The sequence below is a fragment of the Equus przewalskii genome, chromosome 1 (genome assembly GCF_037783145.1).
Source record: "Equus przewalskii isolate Varuska chromosome 1, EquPr2, whole genome shotgun sequence".
NCBI lineage: Eukaryota > Metazoa > Chordata > Mammalia > Perissodactyla > Equidae > Equus > Equus przewalskii.
In genome coordinates this window covers 51,610,461-51,637,814 of record NC_091831.1, presented here as the reverse complement: position 1 = coordinate 51,637,814, position 27,354 = coordinate 51,610,461, and the positions used below count along the sequence as shown (strand labels likewise).

At 33.8% G+C, this 27,354-nt stretch overlaps 1 protein-coding gene across 3 annotated transcripts in view; it reads left to right on the top strand.

Annotated features, from left to right (window-relative positions):
- Nucleotides 1–25,109, top strand: part of RTKN2 (rhotekin 2) — a 79,228-nt gene extending 54,119 nt beyond the window's left edge. For all 3 annotated transcript variants that reach the window (XM_008516579.2, XM_008516580.2, XM_070563352.1), the window contains 5 exons: nt 2,925–3,031; nt 3,970–4,101; nt 15,595–15,760; nt 19,832–19,939; nt 21,205–25,109. In XM_008516579.2, coding sequence (XP_008514801.1) covers nt 2,925–3,031; nt 3,970–4,101; nt 15,595–15,760; nt 19,832–19,939; nt 21,205–21,740 — 1,049 coding nt within the window. In that variant the 3' untranslated portion in view covers nt 21,741–25,109. The remainder of the gene's footprint in view (nt 1–2,924; nt 3,032–3,969; nt 4,102–15,594; nt 15,761–19,831; nt 19,940–21,204) is intronic.
- Nucleotides 25,110–27,354: the final 2,245 nt, after the last annotated feature.

Below are 27,354 nucleotides of genomic sequence, written 5' to 3'. Positions count from 1 at the left end.
AGATTCTTATTTATTTATGTCTGCATTTTGCAATCATTGCCTGTGTTGTATTTATACATTTATTTCTCTCAGGTCAAACCCTTTATTTCTAAAAGATAGCAGCTTTAACAAGGTGTTAATATAAAAGATTTGAATAGTCCCAGACAATTCATTGCATGTTCTTCTATAGTAGAATGTTGAACAGGTAAGTTGATAAAAACTTTTTGTTTTACTTTGTACTCTTCACTTGGCTGGTCTTTTTCATTTAATTGATGTACCAAACCTTGGCTATATTGCATCTGTATATTAAATAATTGTGTTTTACAGAAAATGTTCTGTTTTCCAGAGTTACTGAGATTTCTGGTCAATAATAGTAATAGCTGATGGCTAGCTATTTTGGAGGCACTACCAACAGGGGTGCAGTGAAAACTTTAAAAATCATTTTGTGTGGTCCAGTGTGAACAAAGGGCCATATTTTGGGTTTTTATTTATGCCCTGATACACAGAATAAATTATGCAATGCTTTCCTTTCATTCAGATATGAAGGCTATATACCTACCTACACACTGCATTAAAGGATTATATTAATATTTTTTGAAAGAACTTCCAAAATATGTTAATACTTATTTCCTACTAACAGGACGTCCGGCTGCATCACTACAACTATCCAAGTCAGGAAATGAATATTAAGACATTGTTGCCATCTAATCCTCAGACTCCGTTAAAAATGTTGCCCATTGTCCCAATAATGTACCTTACGACAAAAAGATCTAGTGCAGAATCATGCATTGCGTTTAAGTATCATGCTCTTTAGTTTCTTTCAATCTGGACCAGTTCTTCAGTCTCTCCTTGGCTTTCATAATCTTGACATTTTTAAACATCATACACCAATTATTTTGCAGAAGGTTCCTCAATTTGGGTTTGTTTGATGTTTTCTTGGGATAAGATTCAGGATATGTGTCTTTGGCAGAAATATCACAGAAGTGATGCTATGCTCTCATTGCGTCCTATCAGGTGCCATGTAATTTTGATTCATCCCATTACTGATGATGTTCACTTTGATCACTTGATTAGGGTGGTGCCTGCCAAGCTTCTCTCCTGAAAAGTTACTCTTTTGTTGCCCCCTTTGTAATTAATACATATTTTGTGTGTGAGAGGGGAGTACCTTGAAATTATGTTAAGTATGATATTTCTTATTAGACTTTCAATTTATTCATTGATTTTATCAATATGGACTCATGTTTTCCTATTCAGTGCATCATAATCTGTTAATATCAGATTTTTGAGGTTCAAATTGTCTCCAGTTTGGCCAATGGGAGCACATTCAAGATGGCTTCTGTGTCTTTTTGACATATATTCATCCTTCACTGAGGACTTCCTTGATTTATGGCATAACAAGATATTTTAGTCTCATCATGTACTTTCCCTGCCCCAGCCCTGGAATCAGCCGTTTCTCCAGGAATGCTGGTTCTTTTTAGTGGAAATAATATTCAGAAGACATGATCTGGGCTCTAGGTATATCCATTGCTATTAAAGTGTCACTGTTATGGTCCTGCTGTTCCTCGGCCCTCAAAATATATGCATTATATTTTGTCATGTATTTCTTAATCTCTCTATGTTGAAAACCATAAGTTCACACCAATACATCTAGTTCTAATCCAACACCACAGATTTCGTTCTACACATTTTTAACTCCTTTCTCTGACAGTAGGAAATCTGTCTTCTGTTGTCTTTAATGCTTTTTCTTTTTTGATCAGTCTCCCTGAAAGCAACCATTCTCCCACCTCCTCGACATGGATGCTTCCTTCTTTCTGGGACTCTGACTCTCCATTGTGTGTGCCCCCTTGCGCAATGTGGACACTCTTTACTTTGCTCAGACTCGTACAATCCACACAGGGCTGCCCTCCTCACCCTGCTCAGGCTTTAACTCCCTGAGCCTGGCTGCCCTCACCCTCACCTCATGTGGATACCCACTTCAGCCTGCCTGTGCTCTGACACCCCGTGCCCAGCTGCCTGTCTGCTTGGATGCCCTTCTCACTGAGCTCTGACTTACTGTTCTGGGTCACTGAATGTGTGGATGGCTTCCTTGCTGCTCTGAGACTCTGACTCCTATGGCTGGGCCACCCCTAAATGTGCACACTCTCCTTACTCTGCTTGGGTTTTGACGCCTCTCATTGGGTAGCCACCCACATAAACACCCTCCTCACTCTGCTTGTGCCCTGACTCCTCAGGCCAGGCCATCCCCTCAGCAGAGATCCCCTTTGGGCTCTAGGCTGTGCCCCATGCGATTCGTCCTCCTCAGTCCATTCAGGCTTTGACATCTGGTGCTGGGCAGTGCTCCTACTCACCCTGCTCATCCTGCCTGGCTTCAGCTCCCTGCTGTGCAAACCACAGCTCCTCCCCCAGTTCCCTAGCACAGATGCCCATCTTGGTCGGGCTCCACCTAATGGCTTACAACTGAATTTTTCAGTAAGGGAAGAGAAAGGGCCAAAAGGTTTATTATTATCTTAAAGTTGTGCTCTGAAATGCTTTGTTCAGTGGATCACTTTGCTAATTATTATGTGAAAATCAGAGCAAGAAGTAGAATTTGACATACAAAAATCACTTTATTGGAATGTTTTTTATATTAAATGAGTTTACTTATATGCCCTGAACTACCTCCATTGATTAATAACTTTAAGATAGAGTGAGATCAAGAGATTAAAAGTTCCATGTTTATTTCAGGTGATAGCATGCTATAAACTATTGGTTTAATATCCTTTCCTGTCTACTTTCTCTTATGTGATTTTTGTCATTGAATATGGTACCAGTATTTGAGTAAGATGCACATTTACTATGTTCTTATATAAAGCAAAAAAAAAATTATAAAAAGAAAAAATCACAATGTCTAATGACCTTAAATAAACACATATATGTAACTTGATTTTTCTCTCTCGTTTAAATAGAGGAGTCTTCATTTTGGCTTCCCTTATATGGCAACATGTGCTGCCGGTTAGTCGCCCAGCCAGCTTGTATGGCTGAGGATGCATTTGCAGGATTTCTTAATCAGCAGGTTAGAGGACTTTAAATATCCTACAACAGTTATAGCTCCAATTTAGATTTTAATATACTGGCAGTTGTTTGGACTTCTGGTATTGAGAAGTATTTTTTAAAGTCTTCTTTTAAATGACAGTTTTCTCACTGTTGGACCTAGAATGTAGTGGGGGGCGGTCTGGGGTGAGAAGGTGGGAAGGAGAGGGGTCTAATGCAATTCTGATGGTTAAGGAGCTGCCTCTCCAGGTTCCTCTGCCTCATTAAAGCAGTAACGAGATAATCAGCACCAGAGGGCTCCTTGTGGAAACTGAAGACCGCGCCACACCTTTCACATAAAGGCCTTTCTGGCAGACAGCTTTTGCCACAGTTTAGGCCTCTGGGCTTCCAAAGCTGCCTCTGTGCCACCTACTCCTGACTTATTTATAACTATAGTTATTTATATTCAGTAAATAATTAATTATGGGCTTCAATGAATCAATATCTTTTTCTAAAAGATTCCATTAAGAGGAAAGAAAATTTGCATTCTTTACAGGGTAGTCATCATTTCCCAGTGTTCTGAGAACAGTAAGGGAAAATTATATTTTGAATATTGAATTATTTTTATAACTTTCCTGAGTCATTAGGTGAATTGCTGTGGAATTCTAAGCACTAATTTTTAATAGAGTATCTTCTCTAAAACTCGGTTGATTTATGATTTTATGTGTATAAAAGTTATGTGGTAATTATTACTTCCATTTTGCTTAATGCTTTTGAGAATTCCAAACCTTTCTTCTCTGATATTAACGTACTTCTTGATTTTGGGCTAATTGACTCGTGCAGTAAATTAGTGGGTAACTCTATCACATTTAAAAATTTCAAAAAACTAATTTAATTTTGATAAATATTTTGTTGAATTTAGAATTAAGATGATAAATACTGATTTAAGGTTGATAGTTTCTTGGTTTTTTTTTTTTTCAGCAAATGGTGGAAGGTCTGATTAGTTGGAGAAGGTTGTATTGTGTTTTAAGAGGGGGTAAACTCTATTGTTTTTATACTCCTGAGGAAATCGAAGCTAAAGTGGAACCAGTTTTGGTAGTGTCCATTAATAAGGTAAATAAAATGCTATTTTGAAAATAAAGATAAAACGTTTTATCAAGTTTGTTTTTGTCCATAACTCACATTGTTGCCATCTTATAAAGAAAAGAGGACTGCTAAAAATAGGTTAGTTCATAAAGATAATTTAGTCCTATTTTTCGTCCATTATAGAGCTTATCCAGTAAAGGAAATAGTATATTTCCTAAGAACACACAGTAGTAAATTGGAAATCTGTATCAGTAAATAGGTTTTAAAGCAGAGAATGTAACTCCACATTAACAGGATATTTACATTTTTCATGAATTTATTTAAGTAAGAGATTTTATAAATTGTTAGCTCCTGTTACAGTGATGCTCTTTCTAGTTAATATTCAAATGAACCCATAAAAAGACATTCCTGAGTATGCTTTCTGATTTCTTACAGGATTGATGGGCAGTTGTCCAACCTTCTGTCAGAATAGGAAAGCCTGACAGTCGGTTCAGAATATTTGAGTGCTTACCCTGCATTTCAAAAGTAGTACTACACACCTAGAGAGTCTATCCAATGAGTGTGTATACACACACACACACACACGTACTGGTTTGATACAAAGGAGATTATTAAAGTTTCGTTACGAATTTTTCACCCAAAAATCTGTAGGAAAACTTTTCAATATAAGGCAGACTTATGTCCTTTTATCCCATGATCTTAAATTTATCTTCATCTGTCATCCAAGTCTAGTGTTTATTAGAGAGTTTTTCCCCCTTTCTACGGCATTCTTGCTCTAAAATACTTCAATGGCATTTCTAGAGCAGAATGTCATGTTTTCTGCCTGTGCAGTGCTCTTCATTGTTTCTCGTTGTTGTACTTTGCTTGCCTTTGGAGTGGTTGAATTAAAGGATATGATAAAATTTGACCCATCACATCTTTTAACTGTACATATTCTACCTTGTTTTTAAATTTTCTTTTGAAGAAAACTGTAAAGTTCTATGTCCTGAAAAACATGTGGATATTGGTCTGCTAACCTGTAAAGACTTGAGTTAATTTCTGTCATCTTTTCCAATAATAGCATTTGATCTTTTTATATCCTGCTTTTAGAAATTACACTGCTTTTTACTTAAAGGAATCCTTCAGTGAGACCTTTTATGATGTAATTAAGTCCACTTAATTTATCCATTTTGTGTATTAGAAAGATTAATACTGCTCTTAAATAATATACCTCAATACTATAACATAGTTTATTTTGGTTTAGAAAATTGTTTAAGCAAATATAATTTTATTATTGGAAAATCAATGTAATTTTTTCATTACTTGCCAACATTTTGTTTTGTTTTGTTTATACACCATTTACTTTTCCCCACCTTAGTCTTTTGAAAATTTCAAATATACAGAAAAGTTGAAATAACAGAATAATGAACACCTGTATACCCTTTGCCTAGATTCTTCAGCTGTTAACATTTTGCCATATTTGCTTTCTCTCTAGATAGTTTAAAAACTTTTTTCTGAACTATTTGAAAGTAAGTAGCAAACAGCACAAGATTTCTTCCCTGGGATATTTTAGCATGTTTCTCCTAAAAACAAGGACATTTCCTTTATAACCATAACATTGTTATCACACTCAAGAAACTTATTGTTGATAAAACAATATTATCTAAATATAGAGCAAATTGCCCCAGTTGTCCCCAAAATGTTCTTTCTAATTTTTATTTATTGTTTGATCCAAGACCCCATCTGGGATCACAAATTCCATCTGGTCACCATTCTTTTGTTTGTTTCCTTTTCATCTAAATTGTGCCCTTCTCTCGCTGCCTTGTGTGTGTGTGTGTGTGTGTTTCATTACATTGAGACTTTTGAAAAGTGCGGGCCAGTTTCCAAATCTGTATTTGACTAATTGTTTCACTACATTCAGGTTAAATAGTTTTGGCAAGAGTTCTACATGGATGATTTTGTCTAATCTGTTTTACACTAGGTAGCTAGATAGTAAAAATGGAATCCTACTAATTTTTTTTCTTACATGTTGTACAATGAAATATAGATAATCATAAACCAAATTAAAATGTAGTCTAAACAAATGACATTTTTAAAGTCATTTGTTTTGTTTGAAAACAGTCTTCAAGGGATTCATTGTACCTTATCTCAGCCCTTTAAGGTAGGCAGAACAGGTATGTCAGACCTGTTTTACAAGTATATTATTTGTGATTTACAAGTGAAGAAACAGACTCAGAGATCAGCTAATAAGTAAAATTATATAGCTCATTCTTTTCCTAATGACTAGGGAAAATTTAGAAATTCATGGACTGTTTTTCTATTTCCTTATAGATATACGGCTAGACTAGATTTGGAAGGCAAAATTAGACTTTTTCCTATCTCCATACCCATTGAATCAGCTTTGAAAGTGAAAAATAGCCCTGAAATAAGATTCTGAGCCTGAAGCCGTGATCTACGTGTAGGCAATGGCCTGGGCATATACTGAATCTTCACCATTTAAATTTAAGAGAACAGTTATAATGGAACTCCTCTGTTATTGTAGCCAATGCATCTCTATTTTCTTGTCCAATGACAAGGATCAAATTCCAGAAAAGTGGTTAACAGTGTTTACATAGCCTGAGTGAATTGATTTTTTTTTTCAGTTGACTCATTTTTCCTTGTGGTAATAAAGGCTGTTGGCCTGGAGACTGATGGGATTCTGTAGTCAATCTGCTCCATTATTAAGATGAGTGAAATCAACATATTTAGCAATCCCAGGGTGGTTTCACAGTTGATCATTACAAATTTACAGGAAAATGATTAATCCAGTAATTTGTATAGTCTCAGCCTTAGACTTGGGGACAAAATGGACTATATTTGACCCTGAGAACTATTGGCATAAATATCTCTTCCATTGTACATAACTTTTGCCTAACATAGAAAAGAGAATTTTAAGGTTAAACAGTGAGGTAAGAATTAAGGTTGGGAAAATTAATGTAATTTAGTTGCTGATCTCATCAGAAATTACACTCATGACAAAATCTTCCATTCTCTAGCTTTGTGATACTACCATCTAATTTTCTGCAGCACTGATTCCTGCCCTTTCTCTGTAGAAACTTTTCTCCTTGCAGTTCCTGCTTCTACCTCAGATTTCCTTTGAGCCCTTCCATTCACCTGAAAACTTCATTCTTAACAGTGATTGCCACTGGTCTCCTTATTTAAATATGTCAAACGCTATCTCAGTCGAGAAATCTATTTGTTACTTCTGAAAACACAAGTTTTATATAATTATGTCTCCTATTAATGTAATTTTTACTCATTTTTTTCTCAACTTATAAAATTATTCAAGTTTACAGAAAAGTTGAAAAAAAATACTATAATGATCACTTGTATACTAGCTAGATTCACCAGTTAACATTTTCTCATCTTTGCTTTATCTTTTTTTGCGGGGGTGGGGTAGTTTAAACACTTTATATTATATTTACTTATTTATTTTATTTATTTATTTTTTTTGGTGAGGAAGATTGGCCCTGATCTAACATCTGTTGCCAATCTTCCTCCTTTTGCTTGAGGGATATTGTCGCTGAGCTAACATCTATGCCAATCTTCCTCTGTTTTATGTAGGATGCCGCCAAAGTGTGTCTTGATGGGTGGTGCTAGGTCCACACTCGGGATCCGAATGTGCAAACCCCAGGCCACCAAAGCCAAGCCCACAAACTTAACCATTATGCCACCTGGCTGGCCCATCTATTTAATTTTTAATCAGCTGGGTGGTGGTATAGTTTACATAAAATAAAATTCACCAGTTTTAAGTATACAATTTGATAATTTTGACAAATAATACACAGTTGTGTAATCATTACTGCAATTATTATTGGATTATAGGTTTTTTGTGTTTTTTATCTTTTTTGTGAGTACGTTTAAATTCTACTCTCAGAAAGTTTGTTATACAATAGTGTTATCAACTATAGTCACCGTGTTTTACATGAGATCCTCAGACCTTATTCATCTTATAGTTGAAAGTTTGTAAAATCTCTTTACTGATCTATATTTTTTGCTGACCCATTTGAACATAACTCTCCAACACTGACACTTCATCTCTGAATACTTCAACATGTAACTCTTAAAAATACGGGCCTTTAAATATATATATATTATATATTTACACACAGACATGTGTATATGTATATATACATGTAAATTTGCAATACCCTTATCACAACTAAGCAAATTAACAATAATTCCCTTATATCATCTAATATCCAGTTTGTATTCAAATTTTTCCTTCGTTCCCAAAATGTCCTTTTAGCTTTTGCTTTCAATCTAGGAATATTCAAGGATTGTGCATCCTTTGTACTTCTTCTAAACTGTAAATTAGTTCTAGAGGCTTGATTATATTCATTTTAAACATTTCTTACAAGAATATTTCATGGATAAAGACAGATAGTTTATAGAGCATCCTGTTCAGAGGCACATGATATCAGCTTGTCTCAGTATTGGCAATGCCAAGTTTAGTGACTTGGTTGAGGTGGTGACCACTAGCTCTCTCCAGTATAAAGGTAGGCTTTCTTCTTCACAGTTAGCAAGTAGTCAGTGAGGTGATACTTGGCACTGTGTGAATATCTTTGTCATCCAACAGTCTTTCACATAAAGGTTTTAGTGACCAGACTGCCCTTGCCTGAATTGGTTATTGCATTGGAGATTGCATATGTTTTTCTCATACTGTCCTTTCTTCTACATACATTAGCTGGCATTCCTTTGTAAAGAAGGACTTTCTCTCATCAACTGGGAATGAATTACTGTCCTTTCTGAAAAGACAGGATAGATGTTTAATATTTTAATTACCTATTTTCAGAGTAAGGAGTTGGTATTACATATTGGTGTTGTATTGATATTAGCAATATGTATTGGAGTATTATTATCCCCTGCAGAGGTAGCAAATGAATGCCATGTCTGTTGTCCCCCCCACCCCCGCCATATTATGATAAACTCATAAATTTTTATCTATTCAGTGTTTTAAATTGCTTGGCTTTTACATATAAAATGGGGGCTGGCCCCATTGCCGAGTGGTTAAAGTTCAGCATGCTCGACTTCAGTGGCCTGGTTCCACAGGTTCGAATCCCAGATGCGGACCTGGTCTGCTCATCAACTGTGCTGTGGAGGCATCCCACCCACAAAAAATAGAGAAAGATTGGCAGAGATGTTAGCTCAGAGCTAATCTTCCTCAAGCGAAAAGTAGAGGAGGATTAGCAACAGCTGTTAGCTCAGGGTGAATCTTCCTCACCAAAAATAAATAAATAAATAAATATAAGGTAGATGTTTTAATTGTTTTGCTTACTTTGAAAATTTCTAAGGGACACATGCTATTAGTGTATTCTTACATAAACAGTATCTTTGATAAATGCCAACTTTGTATTTTTTGATATGTAGAGTAAGCATCAAATAAAACTTTTAAGAATAGTGTTTTTATTTCAGTTTTTAGTATATTTCGAATGCTAGGCCTTTAAGGTCTTTTTATGCTTAATCAAGTTAAATAATAAATAAAAATCAGAGTTCCTTTCTTTTGATTGTCTTTCCTCTCTCATGATTTAGAAAATAATAATTTTCTTAATGCTACTTTAAAAATTATGTGAAAGCATAAATTTTGCAGTTGCTAAGGTATATAAATAATAGTTCTGTTATTTTGATCACAGAATCTGTTCTCTAACTATAATTCTTGTCCTTCTAAATGGCATTTCCTGTAAGGCTAAGTCAGTTCATTAATTTTCATAGGGAGCCATCTGTGGAAATAGTCACATTAGGCAAAGAAAAGCCTAAAAGCTATTCCCCTCCCCTTTTCAATCCAAATTTGAAAGGATGATTTACTTCAAAGTGATTGCTTCAACTTCAAAAAACTTCCCTATGAATGTTGTTGAGCAAGACATTCTCAATAAGGGGTACTTAACTGGAGCCACTGACTCTCTTATACATTGTAGAAAGCATTTGATTAGCCAGAGTTTTATCCATTGCCAATGGGGTGGGGAGTGGAATGGAAAAGAAGTGTGGGTCTTTGAGATCAATAGTCTTTTCTTGATTTAAATACTATGCATCACTTCATTTTAATAAATAATAAAATCTGTCCTAAACAAGTCAATAACTCCTTGGTGTGCTATACCTTTGTTAAATTGTCTTGAAATTGCTTTTAACCATTATGTTTATCATGGACCCTAGCAAGCAAAATTCTTATGAAGCATATGGGATTTTCTTCTGATTATATTGGTCCTCGTAATGTCTGAACCCTATCAACTTTTCAGATTGTCCCTTATTAAATGCGGTAAAAATAATTTTTTAAACAGCCTTTTCCTGTAGGAGTTTACATCTGATTTCATTGACGTAAATTGCAAATAATTATATCACACTAATACTAATCATACCTAATGCTTGGCTTAGTTTATGGTTATGCTTTACACATTTCAAAACCTTCCTTGCCATGTATTGTGAAGATATAATTTCTTTGTCATTATAGTCTATATAAGGTCTAAAGCTTGTTTTTAGCCAGCAACATTTTGTCTTCATCTCTAATTAACAAGACTTTAGACCAAACACCTTTCAAAGAACTCATTTATCCTTACAACATGTTTGTGAAGAAGATGTGACTGAAATAATAATATCTCTCCATTATAGATAAGAAAGCAGGCACTTATTTTTTTCTACTTGTATTTTATTTTATTGTTATTTTTTTCTTTGAGGAAGATTAGCCTTGAGCTAACATCTGCTGCCAATCCTCCTCTTTTCTCAGGAAGACTGGCCCTGAGCTAACATCCGTGCCCATCTTGCTCTACGTTATATATGAGATCCTTACCACAGCATGGCTTGCCAAGCAGTGCCGTGTCTGCACCCAGGATCCAAACCGGCGAACCCTGGGCCACCGAAGTAGAACGTGCGCACTTAACTGCTGTGCCACTGGGCTGGCCCCATCTACTCGTATTTTATTCTTTTAATTGTCTTTTTGGAAAATTTCAAGATAATCTACAAAGAGAATAATACAAATGAACCCATCTGTACCCTCACACGTTACCCCCACCATAGAATTATTTTGAAGCAAATTCTAGATACTGTATCATTTTACTTGTATTACAGTTGTCATAGTTGAGAAAATTTATAGCCATATATACAGTCAATATATCATCAAAAGTCCAGAAAGCATTCAACTTTCCCGGTCTGGTAATTTTTCAATGGTTTTTTGAATCAGGATCCAAATAAGGGCCATACGTTGCAGTTGATTGGTTAGGTCTCAAATCTCTTAATCTCTTGGCTTTCATTCTCTCTGTCTGTCTGTCTGTCTCTCTCTCTCTCACACACACACACACACACACACACAAACATAGGTAATCACATATTATTAAAGAAATTGGGTCATTTATCTTATGGTTTTCCATAGTCCATAGTCTGGACTTTGGTGATTGCATCTTTGAGTTGTCTTTTTTCTTCTATTTTTGGATCAGATTTAGGTGTGCACTTGTTTGTTGGTTGGTTGGTTAGTAAGAATATGTCTTAGGAAATATTATCAAGAGGTATATAGTAAGTCTGAGTCTTCCACTCATATTAACATCCAGTGATAAGCATTGCTTAGATCTTTTATTTAATTAGGGATTGCAAACTGGTGATATTTTAACGTTCTTTCTTCATTTATTACCCAGAATACTTCAACTTCATCAGCTATTTGGTTGAGGTACAATTCTTACAGGAAAGGATAAGAGCTTGATTTATATATTAGTTACAAAAACAATAAGGTGGTTCCCTAGCATCCTTTAAAGGTGACCAACGAGTTAGTTTTTAAATATCATTAGCAATTTAAAAACATTTTTATGCATCAATCCATTACCATTGTTATTCTTATAGATGTTCAGATTGTCCCATCTTTGGCTACTGGAAGCCTCTTCAGGTTGGCTCTTGAGTCTTTTTGATCAACCCTGGTAATCTTTGATTTGTTAGCGTAAGATGTTCCAGGATCATCCAATACATTTCCTGACCCAGGCTGGGAATCAGCCATTTCTCTAGAGCTCTGATTCCTTTTAGTAAGAAAGAGCATTTGGAAACCGTAATCTGGGTACGTAATAGACTTTTTTAAGGTTATATAGTCAAAAGTAAAGTAAGGTAAGAAACAGTTCATGGATCTAGTCCTGATCTAATAATTTTCCATTACCACAGAAATGGAGAGGTTGAAGTACAGTTTTAAATCAAAATAATGAACAACCTACAAGAAACTTTCCTTTGACCTTAGAGTTCATTATATTTTGTTACAAAATTTACTTCTCAGTTTATATTGTCATTGATTTCACTTGGCCTTCTCTGGGTGCCCACCATCTCATGTAGTGGAAGGTTGCAGTTCAATATGTGCTGATTGGTAAGAATATAGCCAGCCAAGGATTAAAATTTCATAGCAGGTAGTCTCAAATCTATCTACAAATCAGTGAAAGTTGACCGTAAAGCCTCCCAAAGCAACTAAAAGGGTTGAGATTAGCAAAAGTAAAACAGAAAACTCTTGCCTTGGGTAGGTTTCCTCATCTATAAATTAAAGAGTTGCATTAGAGATTGCCTCTTGAATCTGAGTCTATCAATGTAAAACTTTTTGTCATTATCTGAGTTGTTCTTTTCCTGTCTCATTCATTTATTCATCCAATATTTTTCAGTTACTTAGTGGATACCAGGCAATACTTTAGGCGGTAAAAATGAGAGCTAAAGTACTCAAGCTTCTTGCTTTCATACCCAACTAAGAAGATATACCTTCCTCATCTGTACATTGTGAGACCACGATGGCAACAGTCCTGAAACTCACCTCTTTTCTCTAATCCACTTCTTGTTTGAGAAGTGAAGTCCTGAGCACTGTTATTGACACTTCGCCCACACTGAGAAATAGTTTGCATGAACTTTTTGACAGTATTAGAAACTTTGTTTAATCACTTTTTCTTTGACATGCAGTTTTTGGTTGAAGAAATTTCCCTTGAGTTAAATTATTTGGGGTGATAAAATATAGAAGTTAATTCAAATGATCTATTCTGCATTTCATTTGCACCTTTTAAAAACCTCTCGTGTTTTAAAAATTTAGCAGTTTTTGTGGTTACCAGAGTTAATGAAATGTATAGTATTTATATATTATTGCAGTATATTTTCTAAGAAGGATATAAATGATCCAGTTCATCAGATTTTCTACAGGGCTATTTTCATTGGAAATGATATCTTGGTATTATTTAAACTACATATTCATCTATAAAAATCACACTTGCCTTATTTGAAAGTTGAATCCATTTTAATCCTATATACAATAGGTAGTCGGAAATTTGTATTAAAATGAATTTGGGTGGAGGGAAGCACAGTTTCAGCAGCAAGAATACTTCATATGTTATTGTTTGGATTTTTTTTTAATACTAACAGAAATAGAGGGTACCCCCTCCCAACCCTGCACTGAATCAGCATTCAATTAGTCTGATAGAGAAGTACATCAAAGATCCTTCCTAGAGCTTAAGTCATTCTCTGTAGTGATAATAAGCTTTATATTTAAAGAGGTTGATTACATGCATTCTTGGGCTCCAAGGATGCCACTTAGGGCAGCATTTTTTTATATTGTATAAATAATTACTTAAAAGAATTAATTCACGAAGTTTATTACCAAGGCACTGGAGTGTAAAAAGACCCTATTATGATAAAATTATAGTGCTGGCCATAAGTGCATTACAGTCCTCTGAAGTCACATTCCTACATTTTAAAAAGGACAGGATAGATTGACTTTAAGATGGTTACCAATCTGGGGGCCAGCCCTGTCTTAGCAGTTAAATTTGCGTGCTCCGCTTCAACAGCCCGGGGTTTGCTCATCAGCCATGCTGTCGTGGTGTCCCACATACAAAGTAGGAAGAAACGAAAAATTACCTGCGTAAAAAAAAAAAAAAGAAAAAGATGGTTACCAGTCTTTATATTTTGTGATACTCCAAAGTTTCAAAGTTATGTTGCTACTTTATATAGCATACATTTTTTTCTCATGTGAATTTTGAATAAGAATTTCTCCTTTCAGCAAAGAACTTCTTATGTAGTATATGTGGTGTTCACCTGCTCATATTTACCCATTTTTCAGGGAATGGATAGCTTTTCTTCCTGACTCTTTGCTACTTCCATAATGTCCATATGTGAATGTTGGTTTTGGTGTGTGACTGTACATACAGTTTCTCTTCACTCCATACTCAATGAAGTGAAGAATTCTTCCCACTCTTAATCAGCTTTTGTAACTGCCAGCCAAATACTCTTCTGCATACATTACACTGGGCTTAACCATTTTCCTCTAGAACTGCTCTACCCAGTACAGTAGCCACTAGCGGCTGTTAGGGACTTAACATGTGGCTGGTCCAAATTGAGATGTGCTATAATTATAAAATATAGACTGAATTTTGGAGACTTAGTATGAAGAAAGAATGTAAAATATCTCAATTTTTTTATTGATTACATGTTAATATTTTAGATATGTTGGGTTACATAAAATGCATTATTTTAAAATGTAATAATTAATTATTACATAATTATTTTTCACCAGTTTCATTTTACCTTTTTTAATGTGGTTGCTAGAAAGTCTTAGTTTACATATGTGTCTCTCATTATATTTCTAATGGATAGCACTGCTCTAGAATAATGTAATATCAGTCATTATCCAGGCAGCCAAATGTCTGTCTTTGCATAATAAATAGTACTATTCCAGGCTTTTTTCCCCAAGATGCCTTGGAAACTACATGTAGTTGCTAGCTTATCTGTGACATGGCTTGTCACATGTGTGACTTGGGAATACTTTTCTCTTCTACACATGTACACGATAGGCATCACCACGATACCATACCTGGTACCACTCAGAAAAAAGCTTTGGACTATCAACATGAAGGAAACCCTTGCCTTTGTTGTAGAGTGTCATATTCAGCACTTTAAAAATAATTTTTACCATTATGAGGGTTATATTACTTTATGGATCTTTAGCTATGAGCTTTGTAAATGAATGTTACATATGAAATAAATGTTAATGAGGAAAACCTGTTTGCTGCAGTAAACACTAACTTATGGTTTTACTGCTTTAACTGATAGCACTGTATATTATGAATGAATATTATAATAAGAATCATACTTTACTGATTCTTCTGTTTTATTATTGTTGGAAATATAGTTAACACAATTCACGTTACAGTTATGACAACACTGTATTTGTTTTATTGCAAGTTTTAAGATGTGTATAAAAGACAACAAACTCCTACTTAAACTGAGAGATCAAAACAAGTTATATTTTTATCTCATGTAATTTAACATAAATGCCATATGTAGCATATTTTAAAAAATTATTTTTAATATGAAGCATTTTTTTTAAACCTAAAAAACCTTCTGTATTTGAATTTGAATATTGAAAATTCTCAAAATTACTATTTTAAATTTCAAATGATCAGCAATAAAGTTATAATTACATTAGGTAAAGCATGGTAGCTAAGCAATAAAACATTTATTTGATCATTACAGAAATATTTTCTTGTAAAACACCAATTTTGTCTTAATTTTTAGGAAACCAGAATTCGGGCAATGGATAAGGATGCCAAGAAAAGAATTCATAATTTCTCTGTCATCAACCCTGTTGCTGGACAGGCTGTAACTCATATTTTTACAGCTGACAATAGAGAGGATCTTCAAAAATGGATGGAAGCCTTCTGGCAGCATTTCTTTGATCTTAGTAAGTCAGTGTCTGGATTTCCTAGTAGTATATTCATATAGCGTGAAAGGATGCACACAGCAATCTAAATATTAAAATTATATTATTACCTTATAGTTTGTATCAGGAATTTTTTATGCTCTTGAATCAAAAGGTAGTGTATCATCATGCTTTTTTCTCTCCTCCTTCCCCCAGTGCCTGACTGACTATAGTATAGTATACCTTTGAATTCCTAGTATCCCTACCTCTTACTTTTAAGTTCCTCTTGTCTCTAAAACAACTAGACCACATTTTTTCAAAATATTAGTATTTAACTACTTAAGGCAGAGTGTTTGATAAAGGGATAAGAAGTCATTTGAGGAGTAAAAAACTTCTCTAGGATAGTGATGATCCTAAAATGTTCAGGAGGAGCCTCATTTTTATGTCACCTTCTGCTAACTCCAGACTCATTATAATATAATCTTGGGCATCATCCAGAGATTTTTTTTAAACCATACATATGGTTTTTCAGTTTCAATAATACAGTCCAACGGCATGGATTATAAAAACAATGTGATAGTAATATAACAGAGTTCTAGAATGTAGAAGATGTGAGGTTCTAATATTCTCAATTTAAGAAGGAATTTTATCAACAGGAAAATATTGAAATTGTATATTGAAAATGCAGACTAGTGATAATGGCTCTTTCTAATCAAACTAAGCCTACTGTTAGATTCAACCAGTATTTTATGTCTTTAAAATGCTCTTCTATAAAATTACCAAGTAGAGCCATTTCCAAACAATAGAAAGTTAGTTCTGAAACTCCTAGAAATAGTCTTAGAGACATTTTAGGACTTTTTATGAGCTGTTTTTGGGAACTTTATAAAAGAGGTAATACCTGCAGTTCCCAGGTTAATTTTTATAAGCCTACTCTGATCCATGGCCTGATCAAGTATTACAGTGATGGTTGGGGAGGGGGCAAAAATGGGAACTGAATTTATTGATTACTTTCTACATACCATGTGGCTTAATTTATTTCTCATAACAACCCAGTGAGATAGAAATTGTGTCCCTCTATTCTAAAGATGAGAAAATTGAGGCCGGAAGAGGTTTCTAGATTGCTGCAGGGAACCAGAGGACTCCCTCCATGTCCTTCTTGGATTCTTTAGGACTTGTTTCCCTTAAGTACTATCCCTAGGCATTCAGTGGATGTTTAAATACTTGTTCATGCTTATCAGCATGCACTACATTTCTTTAAAATTTCAGCTGATCTTAGGTGTGTAACTTAAAAGACAACAACTTCCTTTTGTTTGCTGATCACAGCTAAAATTTTAACTGCTTTCCTAAATGCTCTGAGTTAGTCTGTTTTACAAAAGACTATATTATTTTTAGAAATGATTCTGATATTTTGTAATTTTTACATACATAAAAAAGGAAGGAGAAGTAAAAGGAGGTAAAAATGTTGGAATATTATAGTCTGAATATCAGCTACTGCCAGATGATCTCATGTTTCCGTTCTCCAGATTATGCAAAATAATTTATCATGCTAAGATGGGGAGTTGCAAGGATAAGAATCTCATGACATTTTTATACTGTCAAACTAATAAGAAAGTGATGACAATGGTTCTCAGGTCTGGCTACTTCTTTAATATTTAATGCTTTTGGGATAAAATCTGCCAGTCTAATTTTTAAAGTACAAATTCAGTTAGATTTGCACTTTAGAATTCATTGTTTATAAAGAGATGAAGCAAAGATGGAAGTGTTTATACTATCCTCAAGGCTGACTTGTAGTTTAAAAATTTTTACTTTCCTGGAGATAGTGTAGCCTCTTGTGGTCTTAGGTGAAGTATGATGTGTAGAACAAAGTAGAGGATAGATTTCCAGGGCAGAATAAAGTAAAATCAATTTAATATTTAGAGAAGTTTTGACTCCTCTTACGAGTAGAAAATCAGGAGAGCGAGATAATTAGAAATCATGAGGAGACGTTAATGGAACTAGGTCTGTTTAGCCTGTAGAAGAACAGCCTGAGGAGTGGACGTTAGGAGGCAAGGGGAATGTAAGAGCTAATTTTTAATATTTGAGAACTAACAAATCTGTGAAAGAGAAATGCCGCTTGTTCTGGATGATCAAAAAGGGTAGAGCCAGGAATGGTGAGTCAAAGATAAATTTTTTCCAAATATTTAATAGTATAAATATTGAGTTATAGAAGTAGCTTAGCATAACAGATCATTTTGACAACACTATAACAATAAATATTATTGTGGGAAACATCTTCAATATACAGATATCACGTGAACAACACATACCCACTTAATATTTCATATTGGGCCTTTATTTTTATGTTAGCATACTGGTATCATGTATAACTCTGCATTCTGATTTATTCACTGGTAAAATAAATGTTTTAGTTGTAAAGTCTTGACCAGTGAACGTACCACATTTGTGCCTCTGACTTCAGTAACACGTGGGATAATGTGGCTTTATATTCCATTTTTCAACCTGATTAGTATTCTGCTACCAGTTTAACAATGAAAAGCTTTCATCTATCAATATAGAAAAATACTGCACATTATAATTTGTCTAGATTTGACAGAGAAATGTTTGCTAGTTTAAAATGTTTCATTATTTTTCCATTAGATAAGGCCTTTTTTCCTGCCCCCAAGAAGGAAAAGCTGTCTTTTATATATTTATCTAAAAAAGGAAGTAGAGGGGAGGAATAAGTTATCAGATCTCAGATCCTACTAGATTTACATTCTGCAGAGCAACCTTTGAAGCTTCAAACTCAAGATTTTATTCCTTTTATGAGTTGCTATGTTGCTATGTGGGTTATTTTGAAATTTTTACCATATTCTATATTTAGCATTGTAATAAAACATACTAAAAGGTTTTTTATGTTTCTTAACTGTTTAAGGTGATGGATTTAAAATTTACTCATATATTACCATCACAGTATATTAGACTTAAAACAAGAAAAATGAATAGATAATTTGACTAAACACGAAATATCTTTAATTTTTAAGCCATGGAGAATAACTAAGTTAGATATTGAATATGGAGATTGAGACTATAATAAAAGGAAGAGAAATATAGATCATAAATCAGTCTAAAATGGCACATATGTATATTACTTTTACTTTTCTACTAATGTAAGGTAGAATAGAAGAATGGTGAAGCCCAATAACTTACTGTTATGATGTGAATATAGAGACATAGTTTCTAGCATAGTTCTTATCCAGCTTGCAAGTGCACAATAAAGATGGAAAGGTTACATTTTTTTTATATCCACTCAGCGGAAATAAAATCTGAGAATTTTATTTTAAGATGAAAATAATAAAACATAATTATAAAAGAAAAATTAATGTTATCCGTACTTTAAAATTTTAACTTAATAATTGAAACAACTTATTCAAGAGTTTTTTTTTTTTATTTATTCTGAATGCCTACTAGCTTTATTTAAAGTACTCTTCCCAAAATAATTAGATCCAGCTAGAATTTTGAGTCATATGTCTTGATAGTAATAAGATTTTTATACCTTTTACTTATATGAAAACACAGCATTTTCTAGTTAATATGATTTTTTAAAAGCATGATAATCATCTTGAAGAGATAATTGTTAAATAAGCAGTTCTTATTTCTTAATTAAAATTTTCCAGCTTAAAACCATTTTTGAGAACCACTACTCCTTGCATTTTTTTCTACTTCCTCCTAGGGAACTACATTTCAGTTGATTTTTACCTTTCAACTATCTTAAATACTCGATTTTATTTAATATTTAAATTTTATTTGATATTTTATTTAATATTTAAAAGAAACTTTGACCATGAATAGAAATTTGTTATTGACCATTTAGTGAAATAGTACACTATTTAATAGCTTAGAGCTCTCAGCTTAATATCTGTGCATAAAACTTTATTTTTAAAAGATTAACTTTATGCCCAGACTTGGACTTTGAAATTCTAGGTAGTGCTGTGTTTTTGTGGCTTCTTTTAGGCAATGCTTTATAAATTCACTGTTACTTTTCAAAGCAAAAAATGTGTTGATATCTATTGAAAATGAAATATACATCTTCACATTTATGTTTTAAACTAGCCTGCCTTTCTCTGTCTTTCTTAGGCCAGTGGAAGCATTGTTGTGAAGAACTTATGAAAATTGAGATTATGTCACCACGGAAACCACCTTTGTTCTTGACAAAAGAGGCGACCTCAGTCTACCATGATATGAGTAAGTGGGGTTTGTCTTTTCTAAGCTGCAGGATAACAAAAACAACATTGTCCATACTCAGGCAGCTTATTCTATTGACATTAAAATGCTAAAATTTTCAGGGCACAGTCAAATGAATGAAAAAAGACGATGATTATAGACTAAGGAACTCATGTTTAATAGATGAATTAATACAAAATTAATGAATACATATTTTTCATAGTTTGAATGCTTAAGATCAAACAAAAATGTTAAGGCTTCCAAATGAATAAGAGTGCACTGAAAATAAATATTAGCTGAGTAGCTGATGAAAATTCTGAAAATGTAAACTTGCAGATTCTAAAATATAATCATGTTTAGTAATTTTTTTGTGTGTTTTCTTAAATTTGTTTTAAAGTAATGTTGAAAATGAATATTAATAAATCGAAGCTTTAATTTCAGGCCAAAAAATTGGTTTCATACTTGGGAAAATTTAAAATTTCTCGACTCATTAATATTCCATTTTTCCATACTTTGAAGGAAGTATATTTATCTTTGTAGGATTGCCTCAGTGAACAGTGTTGTGAACAAGCACAAGTCAATGTTAAATTCTAGTCCATTTTGCCACAATGTCCCTGCACTTACATATGCTTTAAAATGTTAGATTAAAAATGATACATTTGGGTTTACACACTTGAAAATACCAGTGATTCATTTAATAGACATTTATCTCTGTTGTCTTATTTTTCCCAGGGAACGTTTCATCCAGTAGCGTTATCACCAAAGTGCTATCAGGGCTTCACTCTGCTTCCCTGGGTTTTTGGTTTTGGACTTTTTCCCTATTAACAGAGACTTTGCTGGTCTACAGAAAAGAATACTAATCTAGTTACATTTGTCCCAGTCTATATATTAGGCTTTTATAAAAAGGGAATCGACTCTTACCTAGATGTCAGATAGATTTTAAATCCAAGAAAAGTTATTTAATAAATATTTAATCTATAGAATTGAATTGAAAAACGTTCTGATGTAACTCCACTCCTTTGAAAGCTAGATTTTTATTTAGGATTATATTTATGCATATATACATTGTGTGCAGTGCGCACACATAATTTCCTTATTTTTTGGTTCTATTGGTATGGTTATTTTTACAAGTAAATGCCAGTAAAAAGAAAAATCTACTTGCTTATTCTAGTCTGCTTTTGATGACGATTATAGATAGCATATTGGTTTGGAAAATAATAACTTAGGTAAAGTGTGCCCTGCTTTTGAATTTTTTTCCCATGTATTTTTTCTTAAAATTTTTACAGGCATTGATTCACCTATAAAACTTGAAAGTTTAACTGATATAATCCAAAAAAAAATTGAAGAGACAAACGGACAGTTCCTTATTGGTCAGCATGAAGAATCCTCACCACCACATTGGGCCACACTCTTTGATGGTGGTCATCAAGTGGTCATTCAGAAAGAGGTGTTATCTCCTGTAAGCAAGCGGTTACATGATGGGAAAGGGAAAAAGAGGCGAGCTCCTCTTCCTCCTTCTGGTAAAGCTCCATTCAGCTTAAAAACACAAAGCAACACAGATCAATTGGTTAAAGACGGCTGGGAAAAAACAACTGTATCTCAGACCTCGCCGTTGGATGCCAAATTATCAACCCTAATGCATCACTTACAGAAACCAATAGCTGCTCCTCGGAAACTTCTTCCCACCAGGAAAAATAGTTTAACTGATGGTGGACACACAGATACGAAAACCAATTTTGAAGTCAAGCCAGTGCCAGCTCCAAGGCAGAAATCTATCAAAAATCTTTTGGACCCTAGATCATGGTTGCAGGCACAAGTATAGAAAACCCTTAAAGTATATGTACAAAACATTTAACAAAGTCCTAAATGTGAAGCTTAATTCAGAAACACTATAGATATAGTAATATGTAATTATGTAGGTAAATATGATAGTGATTTACATCAGTAATAAGCTGTTAGGTATAAAAAATATTTTATAATGAAGAAATGGATTTCTCTTTTACTTCTGATTTTCATCATATAAGTGATTTCCCTAGCGCAGTGCAAAAGGCAGTTTCTAGACAATATCCTAATTGTTGGAAGGGTTAATTTATTCCTAAATTAGTACCAGGCTGTGAACAACCACTAGGCAGAAGAAAGCATTAAAATTTCTTTGGGGAGAGACTGTCTAGTAATTTAAAATGTGTTAAATATGAGCCATATTCTCATTATGAGAATTTTAATACTAACGGAATGTTTCAAAAGTTTTATTCAAACCACAAATTATAGAATCCACCCAAGAAAATGTCTCCTTAGCATTCTGGAATTCTCATCTAATGGCTCACTGGCTCTCATCTATTGTTTAACTCACTGACCTTTCAAATTCCTGGATAAATTTTGGAGTATTAAATTCCTCATCTTTAGAGGGAATTTGTAATGTGCTATTCAAAGTTGTTTCCTTGATGAGCCCTGAAATCCTGTTGACATTAATTCTCATAAGGGAGGCATAGCATTTATTAGTTTAGAGAAAGGGTAGATGAAATGTTCTTTACTTCCATTTTCCTATGCATGGTGCTAATTTCCATTGTGATATTGGAATTTGGGGAAATGAATAGCTGATTAACACCTTAAAATTCATTTAGTACTTATTTAAAAAGCAGATGGCCAATTCAAAAATATCAGAAAAGTTGGCCATGGTGATAATTTTCAGAATTAATCCTTTTAAAAATTTTAATTAGATTTCCCTTTTCTAGTCAGGGTTGATGTCTGCTATTGATATTATTCATCAGAAGTCCTATTTTTACAATAATGACATCAGAAGCATTTCCATAGGAGGTAATTTCCATAGCAACTGATCACAGTGACCCAAACAGGATTATGAAATCAAGTGAGGAATAAATAGCAAGATGAATACCTTAAAGGAACAAAAAACCCATTTTTTTATAATAGTGCTTCTTGTAAACAAGAGCTGAACAATTTGAAAAATCTAATCAGAATTTCCAAATAAAACAGTTTCCATAAGGTGTCAGCAACAGCACTAAAAATCTCAAATCACAGTGAACCCTAAATGTCATTGCATGAGATAAAAATATAAGGATTAAATTACTGCCCTGCATGTAATCTCTGGAGATCTTTTTAAAGCTCATAAGAACTCAATTTGGATCAGAACTACATTATTACAAAGTAAAATGAACACTTGACAAAAAATAACATTAATTTAATGGAGCCTTTCATTATTTTTAGATACCAGAGTCTTTTTTCATTTGTGTAGCATGATGTAACTGCCAGGCTACTTTTGTGTTTGCCCAGGACTCCTAGTAAGAATTGGGACTCGAGGGAGTAATGATATAAAAGCTCTCCTGTGGCTGGCGACAACAGGATAGACATAGTGTTTGACGAGAAGGAAACCCTATATGCTTGTCTGATAGAATTTAGAGACAGTCATGTGTATGAAAACCTAAAAGAAATAGAATTAATTTGTTTCTTCTAACTAGAAGGCTCTCATAAATTTCTGTTGTGATTGCCAGTTCAGTAAATGACATTTTAAAAATCTAATGGATATTCTTTGAATTTTTGTTTATTTTTTAAACCTTACTGCTGTTTTTGACAGCATTTGTGACTGTTATTGCCGGTAAATTATTGAACTTGAAGATGCTGCAGGCAAATTGTTTCTGAAACTGTCATCTAAGCATTCTCTCTCTTCTTTTTTTTTTAGTTGAAGCCTCCCTTATAACAAACCAGTGTTAAAACTTCCAAATTATATTCTTGTCATTTCTCCTCATGCATATTATATCAATAAGGATTTAAGTTGAGCAAGAAAGAGAATTTATTCATAGAGAAATTACCTAGCAGTTGTGCCTTCAATGGGACACTTTGAAACAAGGCTGACGCCCTTGTTCCTAGAGCCATTTAGGTGAAGCCTGACCAAAGACCACCTTCCCCTCACCCCCCAATTATTCAGGCTGTTTCTGGGGCCCTTCTTACTGTATGTTACTTTGAAATCGAGCTCAAGTCTTTAGCTGCATTTCCTTTGACATTGCACTCATTAAATGTTAGTTCGCTTCCCCCGAAAAGGTATAATACAAAGTTGGGGCTCCCCTTCCTTCCTTCCTTCCTTTCTTCCATCCTTCCTTCCTTCCACAGTTAAAAAAAATCTTTCCGTTGTTTCCCTTGCCTGAGGAACCATGATATTCAAAAAGATACTGCTGAGACTGATGTCAAAGAGCATACTGCTTATGTTCTCTTCTAGAAGTTTCACGGTTTCAGGTCTTACATTCAAGTCTTTAATCCATTTTGAGTTAATTTTTGTGTATGGTGTAAGATAATAGTCTGCTTTCATTCTTTTGCATGTGGCTGTCCAGTTTTCCCTGCACCACTTATTGAAGAGACTCTCCCTTCTCCATTGGATGTTCTTGGCTCCTTTGTCCAAGATTAGCTGTCTATAGATGTGTGGTTTTATTTCTGGGTTCTCAGCTCTGTTCTATTGATACGAGTGTCTGTTTTTGTGCCCGTACCATGCTGTTTTGATTACTATAGCTTTGTAGTATTTTTCGAAATCAGGAAGTGTGATACCTCCAGCTTTGTTCTTTTTTCTCAGGATTGCTCTGGCTATTTGGGGTCTTTTGTTGTTCCATATAAATTTTAGGATTCTTTTTTCTCTTTCTGTGAAATATGTCATTGAGATTCTGATTGGGATTGCATTGAATCTGTAGATTGCTTTAGGTAATATGGGTATTTTTAACTATGTTTATTCTTCCAATTCATGAGCATAAAATATCTTTCCATTTCTTTATGTCTTCTTAAATTTCTTTCAATAATATCTTATAGTTTTCATTGATAGGTCTTTCACTTCCTTGGTTAAATTTATTTCTAGGTATTTTATTCTATTTGTTGTGATTCTAAATGGAATTGTATTCTTGAGTTCTCTTTCTGCTAGTTTGTTATTAGTGTTTAGAAATGCAACTGATGTTTGTATGTGGATTTTGTACCCTGCAACTATACTGTATTCATTAATTATTTCTAATAGTTTTTTCCTGGATTCTGTAGAGTTTTCTATATTTGGAATTATGTCCAAAAAATCTAAAAATACTGAGTTAAACACTTTGTCAAAGAAGTGCTTGTTTTCTCATTTCCTAAAGCGGAAGTTTATGACAGAGAAAAATATGCCGTGTAGTAAAAGACATTTCAGCTTTTTATGAGCTGGCTTTTCACATTCCTTGTTTGTCCTTTTAATTTGTTTCTTGATATATGAAGACTATAAACTTGAAACTAAGAGTTAGCTATCAGATCTTGATAATAATATTATAATTGGAGAAACATAATAGAAAAAATAGATACTTTATGATATTGTGATAATTCTGATGATCTGAAGACAATGTCTTGGAAAGTTACATTTACATTTCAGGCTCTTGGATGTCAATTACTTACAATAACATTAAGATAGTATTATTTTTAATTGCTACAAAGTGGTAAGCTTTTTATTTAAACATCCAGCAAGGAGAAAGAAGGCATTTTGTTATTATAAACACACACTTCCCAAAGTAAATAGTCTTTCAAAATAACAGGCATGCCAAGTCTTAGTGAGTTTTGTTAAACCTCCTTAACTGTCTGCCGTGCCCCCGACTTCTTTCAAATGGATGTGCATGGATGTGGAAAACAATCCATTTATTATACATGCCTCATCTTTACCCTTTAGGATCCTACCAAATGTGTTTTACCTGGTACTGTTTATTAAAGATGGAAGCTGTCTTGATTTAGAGACAATTCATGTAAGGTAGGTTAAGCAGTCAAATATTTCTTGAGGCTTATGTTCAGCACCTCAGCCACCTACTGAGAAGTTAATTAATTCAGTCCAAAATGAAATTATAGGGCAGTTTAGTGCTGTTTGTGTTAAATGCCATTGGAATATAATCACCTGTGTTACCATGAATGAGGAACAACTGTATTAGACAGAGGTGGAATGCTGCACAGGAACAAGAAGAGAAGTGCTTTGGCAGGAAGAATATCTGTCCCTGTGGTCAGAATTTATCAAAACTCATTGTCTTTTTAAAGAGTGAATTATTGAATGGTAAGTAGACTTTAACTGATGACCACTCATATTCTAGTAGTTTTCTTCAGTGTTCTATTAGTCTTAATCTATAATATAGATAGAGTTGACTTTTTTGCACTTACTTTTCAAAAACATTACTATTTTTAAACGTTTACCTGTAACTGCTTCATTCTTAATAATAGTTATGTGAAAATGGTTTATTCTGGATCATGCGTATTCTTAGTTAACACTAGAAAAGATGTTACTTTTGAATTTATTTTTTATTTTTTTGTGAAGAAGAATGGCCCTGAGCTAACCATCTGTGCCAAGCTTCCTCTATTTTGTCTGTGGGACACCGCCACAGTATGGCTTCATGAGCATTGTGTAGGTCCTCACCTGGGATCCAAACCCGGGGCTGCCAAAAGGAAGTGTGTGAACTTAACCACTACACCACCAGGCTGACCCACTTTTGAATTTTTAAAACACAAGATTTCGTTTGAAAATAGGGTGTGTTACTTTCTATGCTTGTATAATTGGCATTGTTTGTAATTTTTATTTTTTAATTAAATGTGAGTCAAGCCTCTAGATTGAAAAGTATTATGTATGTATTTTTTAAAGTACCAAAGATTGGTAAAGGAGCCAAGGTCATTTGATAAAACTTCTGCACATTAAAAGAACTAGTTCATGAAGAACTTTTTTAGCTTTTTTCCTTAGGTACCCCCTCTGGGCATTCTGATAGAAGTAAACAGTGTTGTGAAATCAGTTTAATCAGGGAAAGACATAACCAAGAACTGGTGTCAGTCATTATAAGACTAATATTTGATAGCCTTGGTATAACTAACATTTATTAAAATGTTTGCATGTAATCCTTATTACAGTGTACTCTTTTAAAAATCCATTCATGTAAACTTAGTTTTACGTTTGATACAGAATTTCTCCAGAGCTTAAGTCGCTCTAATAACAAATTAGGGCCCTAGGATACTCTGTTGCTGTTAGCTACAAGAAGACTCTTTATTTTAATGCACCTCCCTCACTACTTAATTTTTTCCCATGGAGCACCTCAGGGGAGGAGGAGAGAAAGAGGAATCCTCGCTCAATTATATTATTTCAACATTTTATTCCTAAATCTGGAGTGTGACCAGAAATATTTCACATTTCTTTTCAAAAACACTTGCCTTTCTCTAAGGAGAGAAGCCTACTAATCAATGTGCGCAAATAAACAAAGCACCTTAAGGTTCAATTAACAAAAAATAAACTATTACAGAAATGTTAACAAACATTTTTATTTGTTTAAATATAGGAAAAAATACCAATCCCAGCATGTTTGATAATTAGAAAGCTAGGCAAAATTATTCTAAATCTTACTGAAAATTGTGTTTTCAATTGCAACAGTTTGCTTTGAGAAATATGGTAATCTCTTAATGTAACT